The sequence below is a fragment of the Pseudopodoces humilis genome, chromosome 9, assembly GCF_049639895.1.
Source record: "Pseudopodoces humilis isolate 2021_Gansu_Grassland_sample_001 chromosome 9, ASM4963989v1, whole genome shotgun sequence".
NCBI classification, from domain to species: domain Eukaryota; kingdom Metazoa; phylum Chordata; class Aves; order Passeriformes; family Paridae; genus Pseudopodoces; species Pseudopodoces humilis.
The window spans coordinates 19308852-19334718 of NC_142208.1; the positions used below are offsets into that span (position 1 = coordinate 19308852).

Consider the following 25867-nt stretch of genomic DNA (forward strand, 5'->3'; position numbering starts at 1 on the left):
GTTGAGAAAAGCTGGACACTTCCTCCCTTTCATCTTAAAAGATTACATTTGAAGCAGCCCCTCAGTTGGGCAACAGTACAGATCAAGGTCTGCCACAGCCCCAGAGAACTGCAACACCCAGGTCCCAGCTAAACATACTAACCACTGATTTATAGGTACTCTCTACACTCTCCTGCCCCATGGGGCATTTTGGGATGGTGAATTAAACCAGATCATCTTTTTCATCACAAATATTTCCCCACTTCTGAAACACTGCTAAATCAGTACTTAAACATGCTCTGCAATACGTGCTGCCTACACAGCTGCTTCCCTGAAGTGCTCATTTTGTTTTGACTTCCTTTTATCCGCGTAGGTTTCTGCCAGTGAATCAGTCTGCTGGCGGAGACGGACCAGCGACCGTGGCAGAAGACAGAAGCAAGGCAGTCAAAGCAGAGGTAAGTTGCTTGTACATACATGCTTATGGTCTCTTTCTCTGTTTTCTGTCTTAAAGATGTGCTGCCTTGCTTTTGTGCAGCTGGTTGTAAAAATAAGCAATATTTATAATAAAGTGTTTTTCCTCTCTCATCTGTAAGCCTATTGCTGTGCACAGAAGTGCTTCTCTGCTTAAACTAGAAGTTTGATCTGCACAAAAGGGAAAAGAGCAACAATTTAATTTTTTCCTACTTGTTTTCTTCCCTCTGAGAACAAGGGAATGAATATGCAAGTATTGCAACAATGTGGACCTCCTGTTCCTTCCGTATAATGCACGAGTATGTTCTCTTAGTAAGGCAGCAAATTCTCATGCGTGTTTAGTCACAGTTGCTCTTCTGGTTGGTGTGCATATGCCTTATGCTTCTATGAAGTAAGTTTTAGACTGCTTAATGCACAGGGATAGAGGGACAAATTTTGGAATTACTTGCTTCTTAGCTTCACTAAATTGTAAAAGTGTGTAGAGGAACTTTCAAGGGCATTTCTCTCTCTGATCTTTTTTCCATCTAAGCATATTATTTTATGATAGTTTACCAGGCTCAGTTGTTTCTTATGACTTCATCTCACTAGAGGAAAACAGCTTCATCTCCTGTCTTTATTCCTAGAATTTAAGAGAGCAGTGGCCTGCCAAGATTGATGCTACTTGGCCCCCTGCATCTGAGTAAAAGGTGAATACCTGGAAGTCCATAAAACATGTCAGCTAAGCCAGGTGATCACAACGTGCATTGATGAAAGCTTCTACGTTGCCTCAACTAATCCTGGTAGTGATTTGAAAACAAGTTGAGATATTAGCAGAATCTCTTCTTGCCAAATTGAGATTCCCAGAACAGGGAGAGGCAAGCTTATTTTACTCCCACTAGAGCAGAGTAAAACAGCAGAAAGCAAAACAGTGTTGTACTGCCTGAGAACAACAGTAGTTGTGAGGCTTCCTGTTCTGACAAAAAAAATAAGAAATATTTGATAAACAAGAGGAATCTAATTAAGTGTGTTTTGATGCCATATTTAAAGTTTTGGGTGTTTCCAAATGCTGCTTCATTTCAAATGTTTGATGACTCATGAAGTTTGACTTCTTTGAATTTGTTCAGTCAAATTTAAAGGTCAAATTGAAGATCACTAAAAGTCAAAACATATTTTCTTTGTTTACCTCTCTCTCATCCTACAAATTCTGTTCTTCTTCCCCACTACTTGATGGGGAATACTTTCTTATTTTCTCCTGATCTTCATATTGAACATTCTTGAGTACAAATAAACTTCACAGAGTACCCTATCTCATCATAGCAGATATGCTAGAAGCAGGCTCAAGAAACATGTGGCTACATGAGAACTTCTGTTCATCATTAAAAATTGCATTCTCCATGCCTCATGGCTGGTTCCCAAAAGACCTGTCTCCTGAGTCTCCTTAACTTCTAACAAAAACTGTAAGACAGGCAGGTCTGCTATGAAATTCACTCACAAACCCTGTATGCTTTGGCTACTGCAAAGCTACATGGACTCTGAAATGCTGACAATCTCACTCTCGCTGGCTGCTGCTGAACATAACACCAGCTGTCTTTGCCTTCCCTCCAGCAAGGCTGAACCCTCTGGAGCAGTCCTTCCCTGACAAACAGTCCTCAGGAGCTGCTGTGACCCCCGTCACTGTAGAGGCTTGTGTTTCAATGCTGGACTTGGCAGATATTTAACACATCAAAAGTCAGTTACAGGATGAACAGAGGGTGAGCTAACACAAACACATCACAGTCATAGAAATGTATCCTCTTGCTCTGAGGAAGCCCAGCCTGCAAGAGCAGTGGTGTTCCCAGCCATTACAAGTGAGGCAATCTTACAAGATTACAAGTGGCTGTGATGAGCTGAAGCCTTACACTGCATTAAATCCCACGGATTCTACTGTCAAACGTTCAGGTCTCCTGCCTGATCATTATGGTCTTTATACACATGCAGAATGACTACTCTTCACAGGCATCATTCTCTCCTCACACATTAAAGCACAGCATAAAACAAAAATTTGTTGTATGATGTATGATGTGTCTTTTCCTGAATATGTAAGTGCAGTACTAATGTCACACTATATTAGGAACAGCGAAGCAGTACGACATGACTCCCTTAGCTGCATTGTCCAAGAGAGCAAAATTTATTACTCTTAATCTTCTTTTATACACATGTTTGAGAAGGTCTCAAAACTCTCATTAGTAATTAAAGGTACACATCACCATCATTGGTTAAGTGGAACACCACCCCTTGACTAAACAACACCTGCAGATCATTGTCCTTTACCAAGGACTGTTTGGATTCCTTCTTATGCTTTCCTAGGCCAGAGTGAGAAGCCTATGTGACTTAGTTTCACACAGACTCTGTTCCCTGCTTGCTTTTGCATTTAGTATCCACATACTGAGCTTCATGGATCAGTCTTTTTGTGCAGTTCTTCAGAAAGAAGAAGTAAGGAGCACTGAATTTGTGAGCACTTGCTCTCCACACAGTTTTAACCTTTAATCCCAGACTCAGTAACTATCTGGGTCACAGAATCTGTTCTTCTCTTTTCTAAGGGATGTTTGTGTCAAAATTATCTTGTTGAAAAAAAAGCCTGGGAATCTCAAAGAAAGCAGTGTTCTTGCACTCACTAACCTGGGTTCTAGAAAATAAAGACTAAAACCTGGAAGCATATCTATTTTACATGGACCGGGCATAAACTTGTACTAGATCAACTGCACTCTGCAATTTCTGTTCAGAAATGCTAATCTGGAGCCATGCATCATCCCAGGAAAGGTCAAGGTCTCACTTCCCCATGACCAATACATGATTTGCACTATGGACAACCATTTCTAAGAGGTAATGGAGACAGGCCCTTGGCAGCACAAAGGCAGTCTCAGGATCTATTGCTCACTCCTCATGGCTGATCACCTGGTGGCCAAAAGGTAAGACTAACTAGGAAATGACTCATGGGGATTTTGGGGAGTCATGCATGGTCACCTTGTTTGCTCCATATTGTCAGAGGAGCTGATTTCAAACAGAACTTGATCATGTTCTGGGGCACATCATCCTTTGAGGAAAGCACTGAACGCACAAGCATGTTGCCCAACATCCATTAAATCTCCTCACAGAGTGGCTGAATTACTCCTGGCCCCTCCATGAGCCTCATTATGTGGTCCCTCACCCCAGCACACCACTGGCAGACACAAGAGTAGAATTCAGTCCCAGAGGAAGAGAAGGGAGGTTTAAAGAGAGCCCATCCTGAACCTCTTTCACCTCATTCTGGAGGAGACAGGAAACAAACAGTGCTTTCTTCTCCCTCCACCTCTCCTGCTGGCAGAAGGGTAGAGACAGATAAAGGCAGACAAGTTAGGTGATGGTCATCTCAAGTGCTCACACTTCTTTGCCAAGCTTCTGCTAGGCTTGTGCCAAGAGCTGGCCCTGTGTACCAATCCCAGTTCCCCTGCAACCTGCAGAGTGCTCAGGCATATTCTTGCATGGTATCCGCAGTTGCTTTCCTCTCCTGTTCTTCAACCCTACCTGTTAAACAGGGTGAGCTGTAGACAGCCTGTCCTCACACAGGTTCTTATTCTGGCAGCCCTTGGGGAACAACTCTTGGGCAACCTTCAGGACATTCTCTTCTTGGGTCTTCCTGGGAATTCCACCCTCTTCCTAACACAAACACCCCTGCACGTTCTCTTCCACACAGCCCCAAGATGTGGTGCCTCCTCGTGCTGCTCTGCTCCCAAGGAATTGCCTTTTCAGCAGGATTCACGGCAGTTCCCACTGCAGGTGCTGACACAAACCGCTGCAAGAAGAGTCGCAACCCCGAATGCTTCATGAATGTTGTGAGTTGGGTCACCTTCTCTCCCCTTCTGAAGCTTCTCTTCCAGTTGCATAGCCAACAGTCCTTGTCAGGAAAGCTAAGGGCCCCTTCTGCATCTCCTGTTTTCCCAGCCTGCTGTTTCCAGAACCACTGCCATGGGATCCCTCCTATGATGAGGGCTGGCTCTGAATGTGCCAGGGACTGATGTGCCTCTTGCACATTGCTGTGGGGACTGCTGAATGCTACCTTTGCTTCCAAGGCTAGGAAACTCCCCAGAACCTCCTGAGGGGCCCTGGAGACCCAGACTACGTAATTTGGATCCCAGTGGCCAGACTCAGCACTGGACTGTGGAAAGAGCACAGACTACATGCTGCAGTCCATACCAAACTGAACAACAAACTTTGCTGCCTGCATTTATGGTGAAGCCCAACAGATATATGGGCTTCATGGATTCACTTCACTTATGGATAAATGTGGAGCTGTGTCACAGCTCATGATACTGTTTGCAGTCAGCTTTCCCAGCACATGTCGGTATTACAGGCCGCTGTATAAGGGGAGGAGTGCAAACCTGGCAAGAGAACAAAGAACCTTCCAGCACTATCCTGGAAGAAACTTTGATTCTCCCATCCAGTCTGGCTGCCACAGAGAAGAATTCCTTTGCAGTGGAAGCAAAGGCTGGTTTTTAATATCAGGTGAAGCAAAGGCCTGCTCTTCCGTGACAAACTGTTTGCTCAGAGCAGTGGTAAGGGAGGTTGAACCCCTTCTTCAGATTCCCACAATGCAAACTAATCAAAGATGCTTTGCCCTGAGTCACCAAAGGTTTCCTCAGAGTAGGTGCAAAATTAGGTGTAGGTGGTCCCATCAGTTCCTTTGACAAGATCTCCACCCTTGTTTGCTTTGCCTGCATGGCTTGCCTAACCACATTTTGGCAAGGATTCATCACAGACCATCCCCACAGCTATTGACATTGTCTTATACAGATACAGCTGCATATTTCATCTGTAGAAAGGTACAATCTGTACTAGCCTTGCATAACATGACAAACTATCTCTCAGAAGGCTGTTAGTCACTCAGTACAGTTCTGCTTTGTCCCATAATAGGGGCCTAAATACCAGACAACCACCATCTAAACAGATCTGAGGAGGACTTTGCTTCATCTTTTCATAAGACCTGAAATGTTTATTGTCAGCCATGGTCCCTGTGGCCAGGGCCTTGCACTACCCACAGCACATCCCACACCTGCACTGCTCATCTTGGTTAGGCTCCAGAATAGGACAACTGGCACATTAACTCTCCTTTGGCTTTCCACAGAGTGAAATTATCAGATATCATGGATTTCCCAGTGAGGAATATGAAGTTACAACAGAGGATGGATACATTCTTGCTCTTTACAGAATTCCTGCTGGGAGGAATGACCGAAGTTCAGGTGTGACACAGTTACAGCACACAAGGAAGCTCTGAGAGCAAACTCCTACACAGATTTCCCATCTTTCCCCTTTTCACCTGCAATGGCATGTTCCATACCTTTCCATGTCCACAAGAGCACCTGGTCAGAAGTGTGACTCGCATATTGAATCTATCTGAACTCCACACATTCAGTGTCTCTGTCCTTATTTCAGACTTTTCTAATAATTTTGTTACATCCAAGGGCTGAAGGTTTTTTCCCCTCAAATGGTCTGGCAGGTAGGCTGATAAACAGGATTTGAGGAGGTTTTGACTTAACAATCTAAACAATATACATTAGGCATATGAGTTAATTCCCTGGTTTCTGAAGGACAGAGATATTCTCAAGGAAGAAGGAAAGAAATCAGGTTGTCAGTGAAAAGTAAATACATTTCATTGGTTTCATCACATTTGCTGAACTGCATAAAAATTTCAAGCTGGAATTTGAGGTACGCTGAGTACTGCTGCTTTAATTATTAGTCCTTGTTAGTATAATAGAATGATTTCTTTGGATGCCTTCCCCTAAGTGGATCTCCTTTGGAGATCATTTGGACCAGCCTGACTCTCAAAGTAAGGCTAGCCAGGTTAGATCAGGGGTCTCTCAGCCCTGCTCAGTGGTTACTGAAGCGTGGATTTCATTCTCTGGACTCTTTTTTCCTTCTCTTCCATACACTGTTCTGCCTTCAGCAGTTTTCAGCTTTGGGTAGATGGCTTCAGAATAGGGGCTGTAAGCTGGCTTTTCAGTGCAAGAGGAGGTAGAACAGGAATCCTCAGTAAATCCTTTATTTGCCAGACCTGTCATAAAATGGTTATGAAATGTCATTAAATGGTTGCTGCTTGCACAGGAGAAAATCCTTCAGGTTTCTCAAATCAATACCTATGTATAGTTCTCCTGGGAGCTTCTAGAAGGAAACCTCTCAAAAATTGAACTCTGCACTCCAATATTAAATGCACATTAATTGCTGTTCCAAGGAAATAATTTTTTAATCTTTTTCAGGGCAAAGGCCTGCAGTGTTCCTGCAGCATGCTTTCCTAGGAGATGCTACTCACTGGATTTCCAACCTGCCCAACAACAGCTTGGGCTTTGTGCTCGCAGATGCCGGCTATGACGTCTGGTTGGGAAACAGCAGAGGGAACACCTGGTCTTTAAAACACAAGACCCTTAAACCCTCTCAGAAGGAGTTCTGGCAGTTCAGGTACTCAGTAGAGAGAGAAAGACTCAACACAGAAACTCCAAGGGGACTAGATAGCTTCAGTCTGATGGCTTTCACCTAAACCAGCATCAGATCAGGATCTACAGCAACCCAGGAGGGTAAAGAACCAGACAAAGATGGATGGATGCTCACTACTACTCAGAGTTGTGAGCATTGGCTGAGGAAGAGATTTTAAAGACTGGGAAATGAAACAGGATGGTAAGGAAAAGGGAGACCATACTATGAGAGGGAGAGCAAGAACCTCAGCTGGAACATGCTGGGCAGCCTTGTCTAGAAATCTGATCTCTCACAGTTCAATCCAACCAAGAGATAAATGTACTTTGTAACCCACGCAGTTGAAAGCACTGATTAAATCCAGTTCCCCAAGGGTTGCAGCTGTCAGGTGAAACTGGCACTTCATCCACACAGAGCCCAAAGCATCAGGCAGCCAGGCTGCACAGCTGCACTCCTCTGCCCACCTCCCCAGCTCAAGCAAGGATGCAGACTCAGTGTGCAACCTCCTCCTTCTGGGGGTCCTGCTTGGTGCAATGAACAAAACTGACAGTCAGTAACTCACACCATGACAGACAAATTGTCTGCCAGCTTTTTGTGTTTCTCCCCACAGCTTCGATGAAATGGGTAAATACGATATTCCTGCAGAACTGAACTTCATCATGAATAAAACTGGACAGAAGGATGTTTACTATATTGGTCACTCTGAAGGGTCAACTGTAGGTAATGTCAGGAGAATTATTAACAACCATTTGTGCTATTTGATCAGTAGGTGACCCTCCCCACTGATTCTGTTGTTTTTCATGTTTGTAGAGAGCTAGGAAAACACAGATATTTTTCTGAGTTGAGATTTGGAAAATATGCAAAACATTTCTAAAATCAGGTTTGGTTACCCTTAAGAAGCAAATAAACTTAATAGAAGATGCAGAGATAGTTCAACTTTTTAAATAATTACAGACTAATTAAGGGTCATTTACTGGGTAATTCTGGTACTGCTATGGGGTATTTTTCTCAGCAACAGGAATTTACATGAAGTTCTTTTGTATTAAGACAGACAATTAGAATCATAGAGTCAGAATATCCTGAGCTGGAAGGGACATAGGATCATTGAAGTCCAGCTTCTGGACCTGCTCAGACCATCTCCAGTGTTCACACCATGTGCCTGAGAGTATTTTTCAAACAGAATTGGTGCTGTGACCACTGCCCTGGAGACCCTGTTCTTGTGAACAGGATGGAAAAACTAAAAAGATCAAAAAGCCCATATAATACCTAATTTGAATTAATAAATTTATTTAAATTAAATTGCTTGAAGGCAAGGAAAAATAACCTCAACATTACTAAGTTGTGACTTGGTGTCAATCTTACAATTTAAGTTGTGGTCCATGAATGGATATAACTGGCCACATTTCTGTTTAAAAACATAGTGCCAGAGACAAAAAATCAGGAAAGCAAAACCATTAATAGTTTATTTTCTCTTAGGTTCAGCATTTGTCATTATTCTTTTCATGGCCTCTAAATGCAGCTAACTTTCTTTTAGCCTGAGTAGAAAGTTCTTGATGGTTATGGTTTATGTGTAAGATCCATGAACAATAATCATTGTCTTGGATCATGAACATGATCCAAGACAATGATTAGGAAGGAGCCAATGCCAGTTATTAGTGTTAACAACCCAGAAAAAAAAGAGAAGAAAGTGTGGGAAAATCATATATTGACACAAATTCTGACCTTTTCTTTCTTTGCTTCTCATAAGAGTATTTAAGGACCCTCATGGCAAAACAAACCAAGCATCTAGGTTTTCTTATCTGCCTGTGATGCAAGCAATCAGGTGAAAACACTCAAAGCTCCTAGTATTCAGCTAATTATTTGATAGTTTCATGAAAGCATAAACATGCATAGATCTTTAGAGACTCTAATTTGAAAAACTCTTTTTTTGTGAGAGTTTCATAAACTTTAGAGGGAATTCATGTTATCTTCAAAACCTCACTGACATATTGCCTACAAAAACAGTTCTGATAAAGACAATGCCCATACATGCTTTAAACCTTAAAATGAACTTTGCCTCCCAAATAAAATTAGTTTCAGGACTTTGCTTCAGCACTTTCCTTGAGTAAAACATGAACCACAAACATGAACAACAGACAATGAGCTGCCAACCTACTATGATGTCTTATTTGCTATCTGCTGTTTATGTATTTAATTAGTCTGTGGAGGGTATCTTCACTAACTCAGGCTGTCTCTTCTGTGTTTGCAGGCTTCATAGCATTTTATACATACCCTGAGCTGGCTAAACGGGTGAAAATCTTCTTTGCTCTGGGCCCAGTAACTGTGTGTTCACATGCTACAAGCCCTCTGGTTAAGATTACAAATCTTCCTGAACCACTGCTCAGGGTATGTCACTTTTCCCTTCTAAGAGGTCCAGTGCCTGTCTGATCTTCATGGGGCTCCCTCAGCCTGAGGTCAAATGTTCACAAACAAGTGACATGCTGACACTGAGATCTTGTCACACAAGAAAATTCATCTTTGGATGAATTGAGTGCTCTCAAAAAAACTGTTCCCCAAACCCTGTGGTGAAAATAGTTAGGATATAGAGTTCATAGCAGTAGCTCCCAATGAAGTAGGAGACTTGTGAAACTCTGTCCTGTTTTAGTATTCCTGCTGCTTATCTAAAATGTTGCTGGTCTCATGCAGGAGGAGTTAAACCAGAACTGCAATAACAGACATGACAATTTCTAGGACTTTAAAAATGAGTAGGCATTAAAGTCAGCACACTAGAAATGTTAGCTTCCTCTAGGACTGCTAATAATAATATGAAGGAGGAAGAATAAATGAAGCGCTGTGGGGATGAGAGTGTTTTAAGGGGTACTGTGAGGGTAAGCTCTTCCAGCACTACTTGAATGCTGCCTTATGAAGGCTAAGCTATTAGGAACCATTTTCTGCATAAAATTCTTCTGTAACTAGAAAAAAAAAAATGTTGCACTTTTCCTTTCCCTCAGTTAATACTTGGCTGCAAAGGAGCTATGCACCAGATTGAATTTCTGAAAGGACCCGTGACACAGCTCTGTACAAGCCTGGATAAGTTTTGTGCCCATGTTCTCTGTTACATAGCTGGAGGCAGTATAAAAAATATCAACACGGTAAGTATATGCAAGAACACCTACTCAGAGCAAAACTAAAGGAATTTTGGCAGTTGCACTTGTGCGCTATATCCCTATCTAGTTACCATCACGCATGTAAATGTACAAAAACCACAGTGTAGTTCTCAGCAGACTGAGGGAATGCCAGGACATTGTGTACTGTCAACAGCAGCAACACAGGCCTAGTGATGGGTGGGGGCAACAGCTAGGCAAATTACAATGCCAGAAAGAATGAACCGAGTTCAAGCTGGAGCTATATTGCTTATGTCAGGATGCACCCTCTTTTGGGGCTAAGCCAACCGCATTTTTGTCACACACAGATGTTTTTAAAAAGAGACAATGAGTGATGGAGTCAGACTTCTTGGCAATACAGTTGTCAGTTTCCTTCCTCAGCATATAGACACTGGGGTCCTCTGAACACTGGAAGAGCTAAAAGGCAGAAGAAACATCTCTTCTTCCCAATTTTCAGACTGTTTGCACCAAAACTTGGTCACAAAGAGCTACTGTAAGGGGCATTTTCCTGGTTTTGTTGACCTTAGAACTGGGCCCAACAGCTCAGTCCACAGGGTGTAGAGCTACAGCTTCCACTGTGCCACCTACAGTCAGATTCACAAACAACTGTGCATCAATCAGAGCAGACGGGAGAGACAGCAGAGTTTTTCCTCTGCTTGCCAATATATGGATGCTGTGGTGCCAATCCCCTTTACAGTGGCCAAAGTATGCAGAAGCTGGCCTGTATAATGTTTGTTACTGCAGTGTGCGTAACAGCTGGGCCCATTTTTTCATCTATAATCTTTGTTAAAAGCACATATGGGAAAGCAGTTAGACTCAAATGCAATAGCAAATAGACTCAATTCAAAACCACTTGCAGTTTTGAGTTGCAGAGCTAAACCACTAAAGGCATTTCCTGCCTTTCTTAAGTCCCTAATGTGGTTCTCAGAGCAAGGTAACATAGCTGAGGAAGAGTCCAGGGAGATGGAATTGGAACATCTCCTTAACAGAACTATAAAAAATGTTTTGTAAGCTGACTTCTTTAATATTAGAAACTTACTTTCTTCACAGATTTATTCTGTCACAGCACTGGATCTCTGTCTTTATAAAATTTCTGCTTTCTCTCCAGAGTCGAATAGATACGTATGTAGGACATTCCCCAGCTGGAACATCAGTACAGAACATTCTTCATTGGCGGCAGGTATAACTGTGCACTGACATGTAAACTATCTCTTACTACTGCTTTTTATGCAACTGACAGCCTACAGGGAAATCCAGGGGCTTTGGATTTGGGAAACTGACCACCATACCTTCTCACCTACCACCACGAGCACCTGCAAGTTTAATATGGTCTAGAATATGGATGTGCTCCTGAAGACAAAGACTCCCAGCAGTCAATCCCACAGGATACAACTGGCCAGGAAATGGACACAAACCATGAGCAGCCAGTTACTCTAAGGTCTGTTTTGCCAGCCTCTAAAAAAATCAAGTGGATGCAAAGCAAACACAGATACAGGAAGACAGAACAGCAAAGACAATGCACCAGACAGATTTTTAGCCCATACCCAGCTACTTAAATCCTGGAAGAAAATGTTTTCTAAATCAACAGACACTGGGTTTCTCTCACCCTTTTTTACACACCACTCACAAGTGAAATTACTTGTCATGTTTGTTCAAAAAATTAAATTACCAAAACAAACAAATAAGTCCAGGTATTCACTTACCAGTCCTGCAAGGCACATTACACAAGACTTGTAGTAGCCCTGACACATTATAGACATTCAGTTCTCTTTCCATGTGACAGCTGAACCCATCTCTGCATGACAATCAGGGACCTCAACTTTAGTTACATAAGGTAAGGTAGCTAAACAAACTTTTAAGTAAAAAAAAAATACTGAGGGTAGAAGATAAGGACAGAAAGTTAGCAAGAAAAAAGACAAGGATGCCACTTACCCTGTGATCTGTCCTCAGCACCCTGGAAGCCTGCAACCAGAGGAAGGTGTGGGAGTAACTACAGTCCACTACCTGAGCCTTGACTTAACCCACAGACAAGGAGTACGCTGCCAGCACTCTACTCCTTCACCTTTCATCTCTCTTATTTTGTCTGTTCTTTTAACAGCTAGTACATACAGACCAGTTTCAAGCCTATGACTATGGCTCTAAGGAAAACATGAAGAAATACAACCAGGTAAGGCAAAACAGCTTCCCTCAGAACTTATCCTTGGTTCTTGGTAAAACTAGCAATCAAAAACTTCAAATTTTAGCACCTGTGAGTACTAACAAGGCAGAGTGGTCTCAGATAGTGTTTCAGCTGAATCACACATAAGTGTAAATTCTGTTCACAAACCAGGCAGAGATAGACCCTTACAGACAATTAGCAGAACTTCATTTTGCCTCCCTTACTGATGCTGGGATGTGCTCAATGACATGTCAACTTACATACCATTCCAGAAATGAATAAGAACCACATCCAAGTCCTAGTACTGGGTGACTACAGAGCTCTTCACTTGCCAAAAAATCCTCAAAGCCTGCCTTTCATTTAAGAGAGGAAAGGGATCTCACAGCTACAGTGACCCCTCCAGTAGACTGGCAATCATTTCACTTTTGACCAGCACATTGGACTTGCAGTGTTCTGTGCTCTACCAAAATGTTGTTTTCCAAAAACAGAAAGGCACCAGAGCTACAATCAGTCACTTTTATCTCACACACTCAGCAATTTTCTATTTGAAATCATAAACAACTAAATTATTTCTGTCCCGCTTCAGTTCCAAGCATGAAAACTAAGACCAAAAGCTGCACTCTGTGCATCCCAAAAAACTTATAGATCTCCTCACCCTGAATACACACAGGAAAAATCTCCACAGTCCTTGACTGATGAATACTTACTCTGTTCTTTCCATGCCCACACCTCTGAAGAGCACAAGACAGGGCCCAGCTGCGAGACAACCCTTATCCATGCTTTATAGAAAGAACAGGAATAGGATGGGTCATTCCATAGACAGGGAATGGGGTTAGGGCAATGAACAATAAGAGGGTGGCCTTCATCCTTATGGGTTTTACTGTAGACAGTGCAGAAGCAAAAGACAAAGAGAGGTGCTTCCTCAGAAACCTTTCTCTAAACACAGCTTTGATACAGCAGCAGCATTCACTCAGGTCTCCTCCCTCTCTTACAGACTGCTCCTCCTGTGTACAAGATTGAGGAGATAAAGACACCAACTGCTGTTTGGAGTGGTGGGCAGGACACATTTGCAGATCCAAAAGACATGGCAAGGCTACTTCCTCGGATTACTAATCTCATTTACCATGAGCATTTTCCTACTTGGGGACATCTCGATTTTATCTGGGGCCTTGATGCAACTGAGAAAATGTATCTGAAAATCACTGAATTAATAAGAAAATATTAATGAAACCATGAGAAGAGTGTTGATTGTAAAAACCTCCAAAACTTCTATTTGGCAATAAGGGTATCAGGGGAAGAGGTAAACACACAGGCACACATAATGGATACATCTATAGGTATTTATTTGTTCTTATTTATTTATTGCTTTCCTCATAATTTGAGCTTTTCCATGGCATTACTGTGACTGCTGTCTTTCTGAGAGGTCTGAGGTATTTAAGAATGAAAGCTGAAAACATGAATATATTTGAGTACATACTGCAGGGATCACTGAATTTCAGCAGTCTTTATTTTTACAAGACTAATTTTCCTACACCTGAATTCATTGTTGTTCTCAGATAGATCTTACCCAACTGAGGCATTCTCATACCCAATTTTTGTCTTCCTATGGAGATCCAAAAGTGTGATTTGATCATTTCTCTGTTGAAATGAACAATTTTGTTTAAATTAAATTATTGCAACCCTTGACAGAGAAGCAGTCTTCTATTTTCCCTCCTCAAATAACCCTTTAATGTCAACAGAACCAAGAGATATTCAAACACAAGAAACTGAGCAGATAATAGATGACTACAAAACATCAAGGAATCCAACCTCAAAAAAAAATCATAGAAGTATTCCTTTGCCCTCCATGCCTACAAATCACCCAAATGTTTGTTCACACACCCTGAACCCCTCACAGTTTCAAAGACCACGGATGGCACCTGTGGAATAAGGAGATGCAGACCGATCCAGGAAGGTGCACCCCAGGCAATACAGCTTCCACCCTATGAATTATTCTTCACACAGGCAATGAAGCTGTTGCAAGCACTCTGAGCTGTCAGCATTCACTTTTACACAGCTCTGTGTCTGAGCCATTCTTCATTCAAGCAGTTCCTAAAACATGGGAAAGCAGTTGGATGTTTTCCCTTTCCAGCCCTCTGCCATAAGAGATGGTGTCCTCATAATCCACAGCAAGTGCCTCCCCTCTTCTCACCTACAAGCTGATCTGGAGTCTGTCCCCAGACTGCACACAAAATGCTCATTATTACAGGCTCCAGCAAGGAGCTTTGTTTCATGGGGTCTTCCTGGCTGCAGCTTCAAGCTCATCTTGTCCAGCCAAGACCCTTTGTAGTTGGAGTTGACATCCAATGCAACAGTTACACTGAAAAACACAGGAAAAGTGCACTAGCTTGTCCATGCACCTACTGTGGCATCCATTAGCAATGCTGCACTGCATTTGCATAAGCTTTTGACAGCTTACAGGAAAAGGCCAAAATTATCAACAGACATAAAGATCCAATAGACCAAGGAGGCACAACACAGCAGTGTATAAAAGGAGTTTCCCTTTTACTGCTGCATTATTAAATCACAAAGCACTGGGTCACTTTCATACATTGCTTATCACTGCAGGTTTTCTTCTGCCTTCACCTATGCAAGAGAAAACTCATGGATATATTATTATTATGATTGGTATTATCCCCTGTTGCATGCACCACTCTACAGCATGCTATCCTGTCTAGTCCCAGGGGAATGATACATCTGGTTTCCATCAACAGCATTTCATTTATTGACTCTTTTTTTACTTTAGTACACTGTTTATATTGGAAAAGTAGTCAAGAGACCTGTTTCTCTGCTGAGCCAAACACATTTTCTTTACTATTTCTTAATGCATTAAAGTGGTCTGGAAATTGACTTACTTTATGGTCTCCAGCAAGGCCTTGAATCTCTTTTTGCTGTTTCTAGATGGGAAACAAAAAAACCCAACAAAACAAAAAACCAACAAAACAAAAAAACAAAGATAGTTCTACTCTTGTAGCAACACAGTGAGAATTAAGGTGTGTGAAAATTGTTGGAAGGATGGAAGGAGGAGAGGCTCAACTGAGAGATCTATTTTCCCAGCCCCTCCCATTGTAGGAAGAGAAATACTAAGAAGAAGGGTACCAGACCTTTTATAACTGCTCTAGCATATTGTTTAGTTCCCCTATGGAACAAGTAACACACACTCTAAAGGATATTTTATTTTTGCATTGGCTGCCAACCATCATATGCAATGTTTAGGCTTCTAGATATTTTATAGCTAGATTTCAAAATCCACAGTCTGCAGAAGTCAAGTAATAAAATTGATGAAACAGATGGGAAGGGCAATATTTTGAACACTATTGAAGTAATTAATGGTTTAGAAAATAAAATTAACTTCTTTCAGCCCAGTCATGGCCTTGGGGTACTGACAAATCTCACAGAAAATTGTCCAAGTCTGCAGCAGGGAATGGGTGGGTATGGTCTGGGTCTTTAACAAGTATCAGACCTCATCCTCTGCCGGACTTCTGCTGTTGTGAAAGGTGGATTGTCAGATGAGGTAATTTTCTTCATGTTTGAGAGACCTTGATGGCTAAGAATCTTTTCTTATCATGCTTTCAATGTTGTGGAACTGTAATCTTCTTGCTATATCCAAGGGAGTCTCCCCATCCTGAAAGAAACACATGAAATACATTGTAATATGATTGATATGGGTCAAATACAAAGAGATTTCCCAATTTTGTCACCTGTGTAAGGTGCCCTGTCACTTCTGCTCCAAAATAAAGGTTTCAGGACATGCTAGGCCTAATACTGCTCTGGCTGAAGAAAGGAACAGAGACCTCCCCTGCAACAGGGAAAGCCTTTCCACTGTTTCCTGGGAGTAACATCCAAATGTACAGAGCTCAGCTAAGATTTGGTTTCAAGAGCAATATAGGTAATACACTTCTCACCTCAACTCAGTAGTGCAGATACTCCCAGGTCAGTATTGATTTGGGCAACACTTGAGCTGCTCTGGTGACAGAAGCAGCTTGACTTAGCCTTTCAGAAGGGTGCTCAGCAACACAAAAACCACCTAGGAAGACTTTTATCCCTGCCCTGCAGCCCTCATCTTATGAGCAACTACAGAGTAGCTCTGAGCTAAGAGGTAACATAAATATAGCTAAGAGATGTGCTAAGCCAGGGGACATGCAGGCAGCTTTTACTGATAGAAATCCAGCAGGGAAGGATTCATACTTTAAAATTGGTCTTGTCAATAAAGGCAATGGAGCAAATGTTTCGTATCAAACAGGAAACAAATTGGCTTCCAGGAAGCTGTGCACCCTTTTCTTAAAACTGCTCTGCACCAGCTAAGGCCTACAATGAAATTACTGGTCGACCACCATGATAAGTAAATACATTTATCAACCTCGCCTTCTTACCTGATTCTTTACAGAAGTGTCTGCATGAGCCTCAAGCAGTAGAGGAATGACTGCCTGGTTTTTCATTTCACAAGCATAGTGAAGGGCTGTGCTGCCAGACTGAAGGGGAACATAAGCAGATTAATTTTATTTCTGAAACTTCTTTAGTAGGCCTTAGGTAAGCAGGACTACCTATGCAAAACACACATACCATTTCCTGTCACAATATATCCCACAGTAAAACAAATAATGTTACCATGAGAAAAACAGGAACAAAAAAATTAATTCCTTCCCTGGAATGCAACTGCTAAAGCAGGTTTGATACATTAGCAGGAAGCCAATCATTTCAGAGGATCACACCAGCTTGATCCCAGAAACTACATCTTAAATGATACTGTTTGCTTGCACTTCAGTGTTCTAGAATTTTGTTGCTGATTAAATTGGTGTTTCTCCTTTTCTGCCTTAGAGGAGAGGAGCTCTTTACCTCACCCAAGTGGGCTAGTGGATTCATAACTCTGTATTATGGCAGATAGCACACTCTGAAGACCAAGAGAAGACACGGGGTCTTGTCCTGTAGCCCACAAATCTGTTCCAGTTCAAAACCTCGTAAATGCTGATAAACTCAGATGCTTATATCACTAGAATATCTACAGAATTGGGTATTTAATACACAAGTACGTCAGCCCAGCTTGCTGGATTCTCTTATTGAAGGCATTGTTCAGAAAGGGTGGATTAGTTGATCAGTGGGGAACTATTTCTGCATACACAATAATCTATTGCCTAAGTGTCAAGGAGAAACATTGAATCCTTCTGGTAAATTCAGTCCCTGATGCTCCTACTCTAACAATGCTGCTAGAAGATTCTGTAGTCTGTTTTTAGTATTGTTTCCTGCATGTGAGCCACGCTTGCATTTGTATAAACCCACTTACAGAGTCTGTAGCATTCACATCGACTCCAGCTCTAAGCAACATCTTGACCAGGTGTTCATTCTGTTTTGTCTTTGAGACCTGTTTAGAGCAAGGAAAGGAGTAACACAGTAAAACAGTTCATTGCATATAGTCTTAAGTATATTTGTGCTAAATATACTTAATATATATAATATACTGTGGTGCTTTTCCCAAAAATAGGCATGGAAATGTCAGACTGATACAGTAATACAAATCTGTTCCTTCACCAGCTACAGTCACAGCAAAATTCCTGCTCCTTCTGCTTTAAGAAGCAAGACATTCAGTCTTGCTTTAAGGAAGCAGTCCATATTCTACAGAAGTTCCTGGCCTGAAACACTGCCATGAAGAATCATGGGAAAGATCCAGGGTCATTCTTGCTTCCATCCAGACTCACCATGAGAAGGTATCCAATAAGCATAACTGGCATGAGGATTATGATGAGCACATAGTCCAGGAAGGTGAACCGTTTTCTCACAGCATAATGGAGGCAAGTGCGGTCCTTCTAAACACAGAGTAACTCTGGTTAGTACCAGATTCAGCTATCTCACCTTGTTTAATACTGAAAAGAGCAGATCATTTTAAATTCCACAAGCTTTCTTTTAGACTAATAGAAATTCCCCTGTGATTTTCAAACATAAATAGATAGACACATGCATCTTGCTTCCTTCAAGCACATTTAACACATAGAGGGTCATGAAAATGGGACTACACCTGCAAGGAGGATGTGGGATCCAAAGGATTCTATGTGTATGCTGGAAAACTTGGACCTGGCTGCAGAACTTTGAAGGAGAGAGCGAGTATCTCATGTGGCTACTGGTGCCACACAGCAAGGTAAATCAGCAGGAGGAATCACCACAGCCCCCTCCTTATGGAGGTGCTGGCTACTGAAGCAAGGACATGTGAAACATCTCTTTTGGGACACCAGAGGAAGACAGGAAAGTAGCAATAACCACCACAGGCTCCTACTGAGAACAGAGCTTAAAAAAATTCTTTGAATACTGAATATACCAAAGCAATTAAAGGGCATGTCTGTAAAGTTTTGTGCTACAGTGTTAAACTTGCTACAGGTTGGCAAAATGGAGTTGGACACAGGGCACCAAAATAAGCAGAGAAGTCTTTTTGCTCCACCTGTTTCTGCACATATTCTCAGTAGGAAGCAAACTTAAGTTTTGTCTGTGTTTGCCAGTGTCCCCACTGGCACTCCAAGAATCTGAAAGAACAGTCCCACAAAGGGAGAGTCAGTGGCCACTTACCTTATTTCTGAGGTTGACATCAGCATGTTTTCTAAGAAGATAGTTAACTATCCTGTTGTTTCCTTGTCTGCATGCACAAATTAAGGGGGTGTCTCCACCAAAGCTGTCCTGGACATTCAGATAGTTGCTGTTGTTTTCCAAAAGCAGATGAACTTGATTGAAATCGTTGTTATAAGCTGCCTGACAGATGGGCTGAAGTGAGAAGATAATATTCATCAGCACGTGTTTCATTAAGACATCCATACTTCCCATTCTGGCTTACTACTCACACACCCTGAAATACTTGGCAGAGGCTGTAGTTCTTGGTGCCTTCCAGAAGATGGTGGTAGGAGACACTCCTGCAGCTGCTACACGGCTCTCAGCCCCAAAGTCACAGCCTTTGCACAGTGGAATGGATTTTCTGTTCATTTTGGATGCTATTTCTATAATCCAGGAAATAAATCCTATTTATTTGCAGCCATTAGGGAAAAAAAAAACCCACTCCAAACCAACAAAACTGGCTTCCATTCTCACAGGAGTTGGTCACCGTATCAAGCAGCAAGCAGGGACAAGCCCACATGCCTGAGTTTACATCAGGCTTTCCCTTTGGCTGAGCACTGCTGAACAGAAGGAACCACTCCTGACTCATCTGTTCCCAGAAGAGAACTGCACTTCAGGTGAAAGGTGAAAAACCAAACCACCACCAATTCTTCTTTTCTAGACCTTGAAATAACTAAAAAAAATACCTGTCAGTGTGCCCACAGGTCAGATCCTGCTTGGCTTTTGAGAGCTGCTTGCTGGCCAGCTTTTCATTCAGTATTTCTGCACATTCTTGACCTAAAATTCCTTCCCTCTCCAGTGGCAAGAATTCAGACTAAGAGAAACCGAGAAGGGCAGGAGATCTGCAAGTTTCTAACAGCCTAAAACAGGCAGAAACTAATATTTAGAGGCAGAGCAGAGAGGTAGCATTTGAGTTCTCCAGTCAAAAGCAGAATAAGTCTTTCTTTTCTTCGATACTGAGAATTTTACCCAACATTTTCCGAAACAGAAATTTTCTTTAAATATTAGCTGTAGTTTTTTTCTTTTTCACTCTCCTTTTTCTTCACATCCTAAATACTCTAAATGAAAAAGATCTAGTCCTAAACTCTGAGCTCTTTCCTCACTCCTCCAGCTAGCTCCCTCCCTTCTGTCCTCCCCTCTACCCACATGCCTTCCTGCTAAAATTATTAATCTTATTTACACTTTTTCAGCCGACCTTTGATCTACAACATGTTTATCTCCAGAATAATTGCTGCTTAGTTTTACGGACAGCTGCGTAAGAGAAGTAATTTGTTTCCAAATAAAGAATTTACATGCTTACCAGACCTTGCACCACTTCTTGTTTTGTTTTTATAATGTCAGACAAAAATCTACAAAGAACACATGTCATATTTTAAATTTGCACACCTGTCTGTATTTCTACAGAAGCCTACATATACCATTTGGTATTTTGCATTTCACCAGACTGTTTTAATGATTTTAAGGAGAAAAGCCTCTTCTAAGCCCCTTTCGGTGTGATTTGCACACAGGTGCCATCTAAAAGATCAGTTTTCTCTAGAAATTTGCTCTCTGTCATGTTGGTGTCAAGTACTGTATCTTCATGTCCCGGAAAGAGAAGATCCTGTGGAGTCTGTCTGCATCTCAGATTTCCCTACTACTCTTGTTCTCTGGTACTGCTTTGCTCATTTAAAGATGCAGGAGATTTGCTCTTTGGTTGAACATCTGCTCAAATCCCAGTCACCATATAAATTTACTCCTTTCTAGGCTGGTTTTGCTCATTCAGCAGCTCCAGGTTATGCCTTTTTGCTTTTCTTTCTGTACTGCCTCCAAGACTTTTACTTGTTAGGTGTTTAAACCCAAGGCATTTCTGACTGATACTTTTATTGATCTGTGGGATCTTTTTTCTAAAACTTACTACTGCTGAACTCAGTTCTAGAGCCATGAACCATGATGGTACACAGACCACTCCCCAAGAGACCACATTACTGGGGGCTGAAGTCATGCACAGAGACCAGCACACACAAGTCACACGTGCTCTTTCACCTTCTGAAACCAGCTGTTCTCAGAAAACATCCAGGGCACAGAGAATGTGAGGAAGAAGTTCTCATCCATTCCAACAACTAATACCTGGGTAACTGATGTATTTAATTTTATTTATTTTTGAATCATTATTATTGCCCTGGAATGGGGATTCTTTGCAGAAATTATACTGTCTGCATTAACGTGTTCCATTCATGTTTAAAGAAAAAAACCAACAAAACAACACAAACTTTTTTCCCATTTGTATGGGATTTTTTTTTTTGAGGCCCACTCCACTGGTTTGTATTCTTGAAAAAACCTTTTAGTCAAAGAAAAGTGAAAAGCCACACAGACCAAACTTGTAACATGCCTCCCAAATTGGCAAACATGACTCCATGCCTGGAAGAGCAAACATAGTAGCAGAATATTTAAGTAAAGGAACAAAGCAGTACCAACAACTGTAAGTTCATTATATTCATATCAATAACAATAAGGATTCAGAAAAAATTGTGTTAGGAAAGTATAAAGATAAGAACAATTACAAATAGGTAGCACTCTGTCACTTGTCCAAGAAAGGCAAATGTTATCTGTGGGGACAGTGTCTCCCACAGAAAGAGATGTTATAGAAGACACTTCACTGGGATAGTGTATAGAGTTCTTGTCATTTGGGTCCTAAAATGAGATCAGACCATGGCAGGAGCATGAAACATCTCTACAACTGAGGAATATGGAGAGCCTGAAGAAAGGTTGATTTGCTTAGCTGGGGTAGGGAGAGACAGCGCTGTCGGCGTTCCAAAATAAATTAAAGGGTCAGTATTAAAGAAGACAGGGAACTTGGTAAAAAAGTTGATACATCTGACCAAGAAATTTAGCATAAAAATTAGAAAGAGATTTATATTCATAAGCAGAGCAAAGTAACAAAACAGGCTTCCAGTGGCAACAGATTGGACACGAAACCTGCCTGGCCCCAGGCTAGGGCTTGAGCGTGTGCCAGGATTTCTGTGGTTGTGAAGCCTCAGCTACAAATCTCTTTTCCACCTCTCATTTGTTTTGGATTGTCACTCTGGCAACCCTATCTAAAGGAGGACTAACTGTGCTTAAGTCTGTTTTAAACTATTCTCCGAAGTTTGCTCATAAGACAATAATAGAATTTCTTACAAACAGATAAACAACATCTATCTGGAGTATCAGCAGGGAGGCCGAGTATGGAGTTAGAACTATGTTAGGTACAAGCAGCAGGTTCCACCTAAAACCCAAGAAAACATATTTCCTTTAAGTCTATAGAAAAACCTGGAGGATAAGAGACTGAAAAATCAAACTCAGTTTTCTACAGTGTTAGAAGATTGCCTCAGTAGTGACACAGCTTAACAATCAGGTTCATATTTGTGTTATGGTTATTACTATTGCTGTGTTATTGTTATCCACCCATCATACACAGGAGTGGAATAAACCAATGGGATAGTGCTCAGAATACCTGAGTTTCACATGCAAGATGCAAGCCATACCCAAAGCACCCAAAGTTGATGTCTTGGGCTCATGTTCAGCTGTGGTGAGGAGCAGGACTATGAAGTAGAGGTGTGATGGAAGTGGAGGACAGGCAGGAGACCCCTCTTTTTCCCAGAGCTGCACTTGAGCACAGACATGTCTATGGGGTCTCCTTTAGGGACATGTGAGAAGAAAAGTGCTCCCACAACAACAAATTCTAAAGCAAGCACCAGTGGGAGCCCAGTTCTCAGCTTCTGGAGGAGGGATTTGCAGTCCAAGACACAGAGTGGCTACTTGTCACACATAGGTAAAACCTTACAAAACAAAGGCCTTGTAAAATTATGTTTCAGGCCTTGTTACTTCAACAAGCCTTGTTACTAAGTGTAACTAACAGCTAGTTCCCATGAGAAAATAATTATAACAATGAGAATCAGCTTGCATATCAGTCTGTTCCTGTGGGAAGTGATTGTACCTGTTAGGAGAAAGGTTCTACCCATGTGAAACATCCACTTCCCAGGAGACAAGAATGTAAACATACCTAGAAAGAAAGTTTTGACTTACACATACACTAGCAAATTCTAGCCAATGAACTGAGTTACAATAAGTTGCTAACCAATTAGAATTAAATACGATGCCTTCTGATAACTACGTAAATACAAGCTGTGAAGAATAAAGATTGGTTATGGTGGAAGAAGAAACAGGTGTCTTGGTCTGTCTCTACTGCCACAGCCACTCTTGCCCACGCCACATCATTTATTAATCCCACTGTCCTGACTGCCCCAGAGAAGTCACAGCAGACCTGGCCCAACTCCATAAAGCAGCAGGGCACACCCAGCACAGGCACAACAACACTGCACCCAACACAGACACAGGCTCAGTCTGAGGGGAGGGGGAGCAGGTAAAGGTAAAGAGGAAGAGAAGGCCTCTCTCAAGTGTCTGGCAGCAAAGCCCTTCACTTCTGCTCTCATTCACACTTCTGCAGCACCACCCAGCACTCAGACAAGGTGCACGGGATGAACCTGACAGTGTGACTTTGCACAAATCCTACAGTGGAAGGGAGGGAAGAAAAGAGAACCACAGCACCAAGCACTCATTTAACCCTCACCAGAGGTGCCTTTTCTCAGCTGTAGCATCAGGGCTAATCATGAACTGGAGCACAGTCTGCCCAGCTGAATAAAATGCAGCGGGCAGACACTGGAGAATGGAAAGTAGAGTTTGAAGATTAGATATGCCAATGACTGAGTGTTTAAAATCTCTCTTTCTACAATACTCCTTCTTCTGCAAGACTTTCAGACCAGGATTTAATTGTTCAGTATATAAGGTCTCAGGAAAAGTGAGAAGTACTCACAGGACATGCAAAGGTTTTCATGGTTGAGAGCACTCAGTGCAAGACCACCAAATAAGGGGTACAAGAAAAGCAATAACACATTCACTATGAGGAAGGACAATTATAGAACTGATTTTTTTTTTTTAATCAATTGTGGACATGATTGATATCAGCTCCTAGTACTTTACTCAGATCCAGATGAACCACCACATCTGAAGCTGTCTGATGTATTCAGAATTTCTTGCATCAGTCTCTGCTTAGCTTTGCTGGGCTAGTGATAAACCTCCAGCTATTTAGCAAGTTCTACCACACATGAAGTAAAGGCATAGTATGAAGGACGAAGCATTCACTTAAAAGAGAGGAGGTGAAGGTAAAGCCTGTCTTGCAACTTGGAGAGCAATTTCAGTTTATAATTGCTTCCTCCTTTAGAACTCCAGAGGATTGCCTAAATTACATCAACTCTTTTGCAATCATTTAGAAAAAAGGAAGACACTTTGTAATATCAAAATATTCTGAACCAATCTGTAGCCTCTTCCTTTGCACTAAAAGTATTCCAAAAGCATGCTATGAACTTAACAGGAAAGTCTAAATTATGTTTAGGATGCTGAGGAATGCACCAATATCAAATACATACTTCTCAGAAAAGGCAACTCACAATTCTTTATCTTTAGTTTCCTAGCTTTCTACCCTGTATAAATGAGCCATAATTTACCCAGAAAACTGGATCTCAAAATGTTTAAAGAGAGGAAATGAATGTATATGAAAAGATTAACTAATAAGCATGGAAAACATGGACAACATTTGAACACCTGTGAAATTAAGCTAGACACTGGTTTCCACTGCAATACTATCCCAGAGTAGTAGGTCTGGAGAGAGGCAAGAAATCCTTTCAGAATAAGCTACAGTCTGTTCCGCCAGTCACCTTGTGAATGCAGATTCAAGCTCCTTGCAATACGGAAAGAGGAGAAGATACTTGATTTCATTGAATAGCTTTTTAAAAATAAAAGGCTGGCTTTCAGCACAGAAATGTAACCTCTAAAAACAACAGCTATGTAATGCTATCTCCAGAAAAAGAAACACAGTGCAACACACTCTTTTCACAGTCACAAAGGGCCAAAATCCTCATTTGTTCCCACACGTACAAATGGGAAATTTATAACAGAATATTTTTTGGTAGAATTTATGCTAAAGTACAGGAAAATGTTAAATGAACCATAGTTTGCAGGAAAACCCACAAAGATAAAAAAAATATTACCTTCCTAAAACAATATGGGGGGAGTGAGCAGGAGGTTTTCTTAGGCATTAACTTTATTATCTGTATTCAGTGTAAGCCAAGGAGCTGTCTGCTTTTTGCAAAGTTGTTCACTGCTTGCACCATGTACAGAATCATTCTGATCTCAGCACAGAACAACAGAAAATGTTGAATACATATTTTGTGTTCAAAGCCACAGTAATTATGCCGGTTATTGTGTTTTCTTTGCTTCTATTAACAATACTGGCAGCTTGCAATAGACACAGGAAAACATTTCCAAAGGGAAAAAATCTTCCAGATCTCTCTATAAGCCTGTGTATGGGAGGCTGTGAAGGGAACAAACCAAGCCCAGTGAATATCCATACCCTCAGCAGCAACTGCAGAAAATGGTTACCTACCTCTGAATAGAGTATCCCCATGCCTATTCTTCACTCTGCAGTTCCTCCTTGTTCACCAGCCCAACTAGTTACCCTTGCTTGACATGTGCTGGAGCTTGTTTGAATCTGGTTAATAGTTAACTTAAAAGTACCACTTTTTCTTAAGCTGCCTTTCCTCTCAATGCTTTCTACTCAGTAGCATAAAACAATTGTCTTCAGAAACCCAGCCCAGGGAGGTAAACGTGAGAACAGCAGCTTATGGGAGCCTGACGGAACAAGTTACAACACAGAAGCATTTTCCTTTGTCATTTCTGCAATAACATCCTTCAGTTACCTAAAAAGGAAAGTAGCAAAACAGGTCAAGAGACCTTGAAGGGAAGAAAGTTTCACAAATAAAGAAATGGAAGAGTGAAAAGAATAAAGAGAATGAAATCTAAAACTTAAAATCATGAACAATTGTAACTACTTTGCCACCCAAGCTACTGTTAACTAAAACACATTCCAAACCTTCTGCAAGAACACCTCAAATGTCAGGAAAAGGGAAGCAACTCAATCCCATGCATTAAATGAAAGCTCCCAGTATAACTA

At 41.5% G+C, this 25867-nt stretch overlaps 2 protein-coding genes across 4 annotated transcripts; one reads left to right on the plus strand and one right to left on the minus strand.

Annotated features, from left to right (window-relative positions):
• Positions 1 to 136: 136 nt before the first annotated feature.
• LOC102101390 (lysosomal acid lipase/cholesteryl ester hydrolase-like) lies at positions 137 to 13906 on the plus strand. Its single transcript, XM_005520596.3, has 11 exons — positions 137 to 155; positions 353 to 434; positions 4142 to 4280; positions 5570 to 5684; positions 6699 to 6897; positions 7520 to 7629; positions 9158 to 9294; positions 9900 to 10040; positions 11161 to 11232; positions 12151 to 12219; positions 13205 to 13906. Exons 3-11 carry the CDS (start codon positions 4149 to 4151, stop codon positions 13433 to 13435), a joined length of 1206 nt encoding a protein of 401 aa, XP_005520653.2. The 5' UTR covers positions 137 to 155; positions 353 to 434; positions 4142 to 4148; the 3' UTR covers positions 13436 to 13906.
• Positions 13537 to 25528, minus strand: ANKRD22 (ankyrin repeat domain 22). Of its 3 annotated transcripts, XM_088060024.1 has the most exons (8): positions 25301 to 25528; positions 19527 to 19700; positions 19075 to 19223; positions 18802 to 18993; positions 17943 to 18050; positions 17531 to 17608; positions 16623 to 16721; positions 13537 to 15874 (listed from the first exon to the last, which is right to left on the minus strand). In XM_088060024.1, the coding sequence occupies exons 3-8, from the start codon at positions 19207 to 19209 to the stop codon at positions 15797 to 15799; spliced, it is 690 nt and encodes a 229-aa protein (XP_087916150.1). In that variant the 5' UTR covers positions 19210 to 19223; positions 19527 to 19700; positions 25301 to 25528; the 3' UTR covers positions 13537 to 15796. The 3 variants fall into 3 exon arrangements, with proteins under 3 accessions (XP_087916150.1, XP_014105970.1, XP_005520654.1); XM_014250495.2 differs by lacking the exon at positions 19527 to 19700; XM_005520597.2 differs by lacking the exons at positions 19075 to 19223; positions 19527 to 19700.
• Positions 25529 to 25867: the final 339 nt, after the last annotated feature.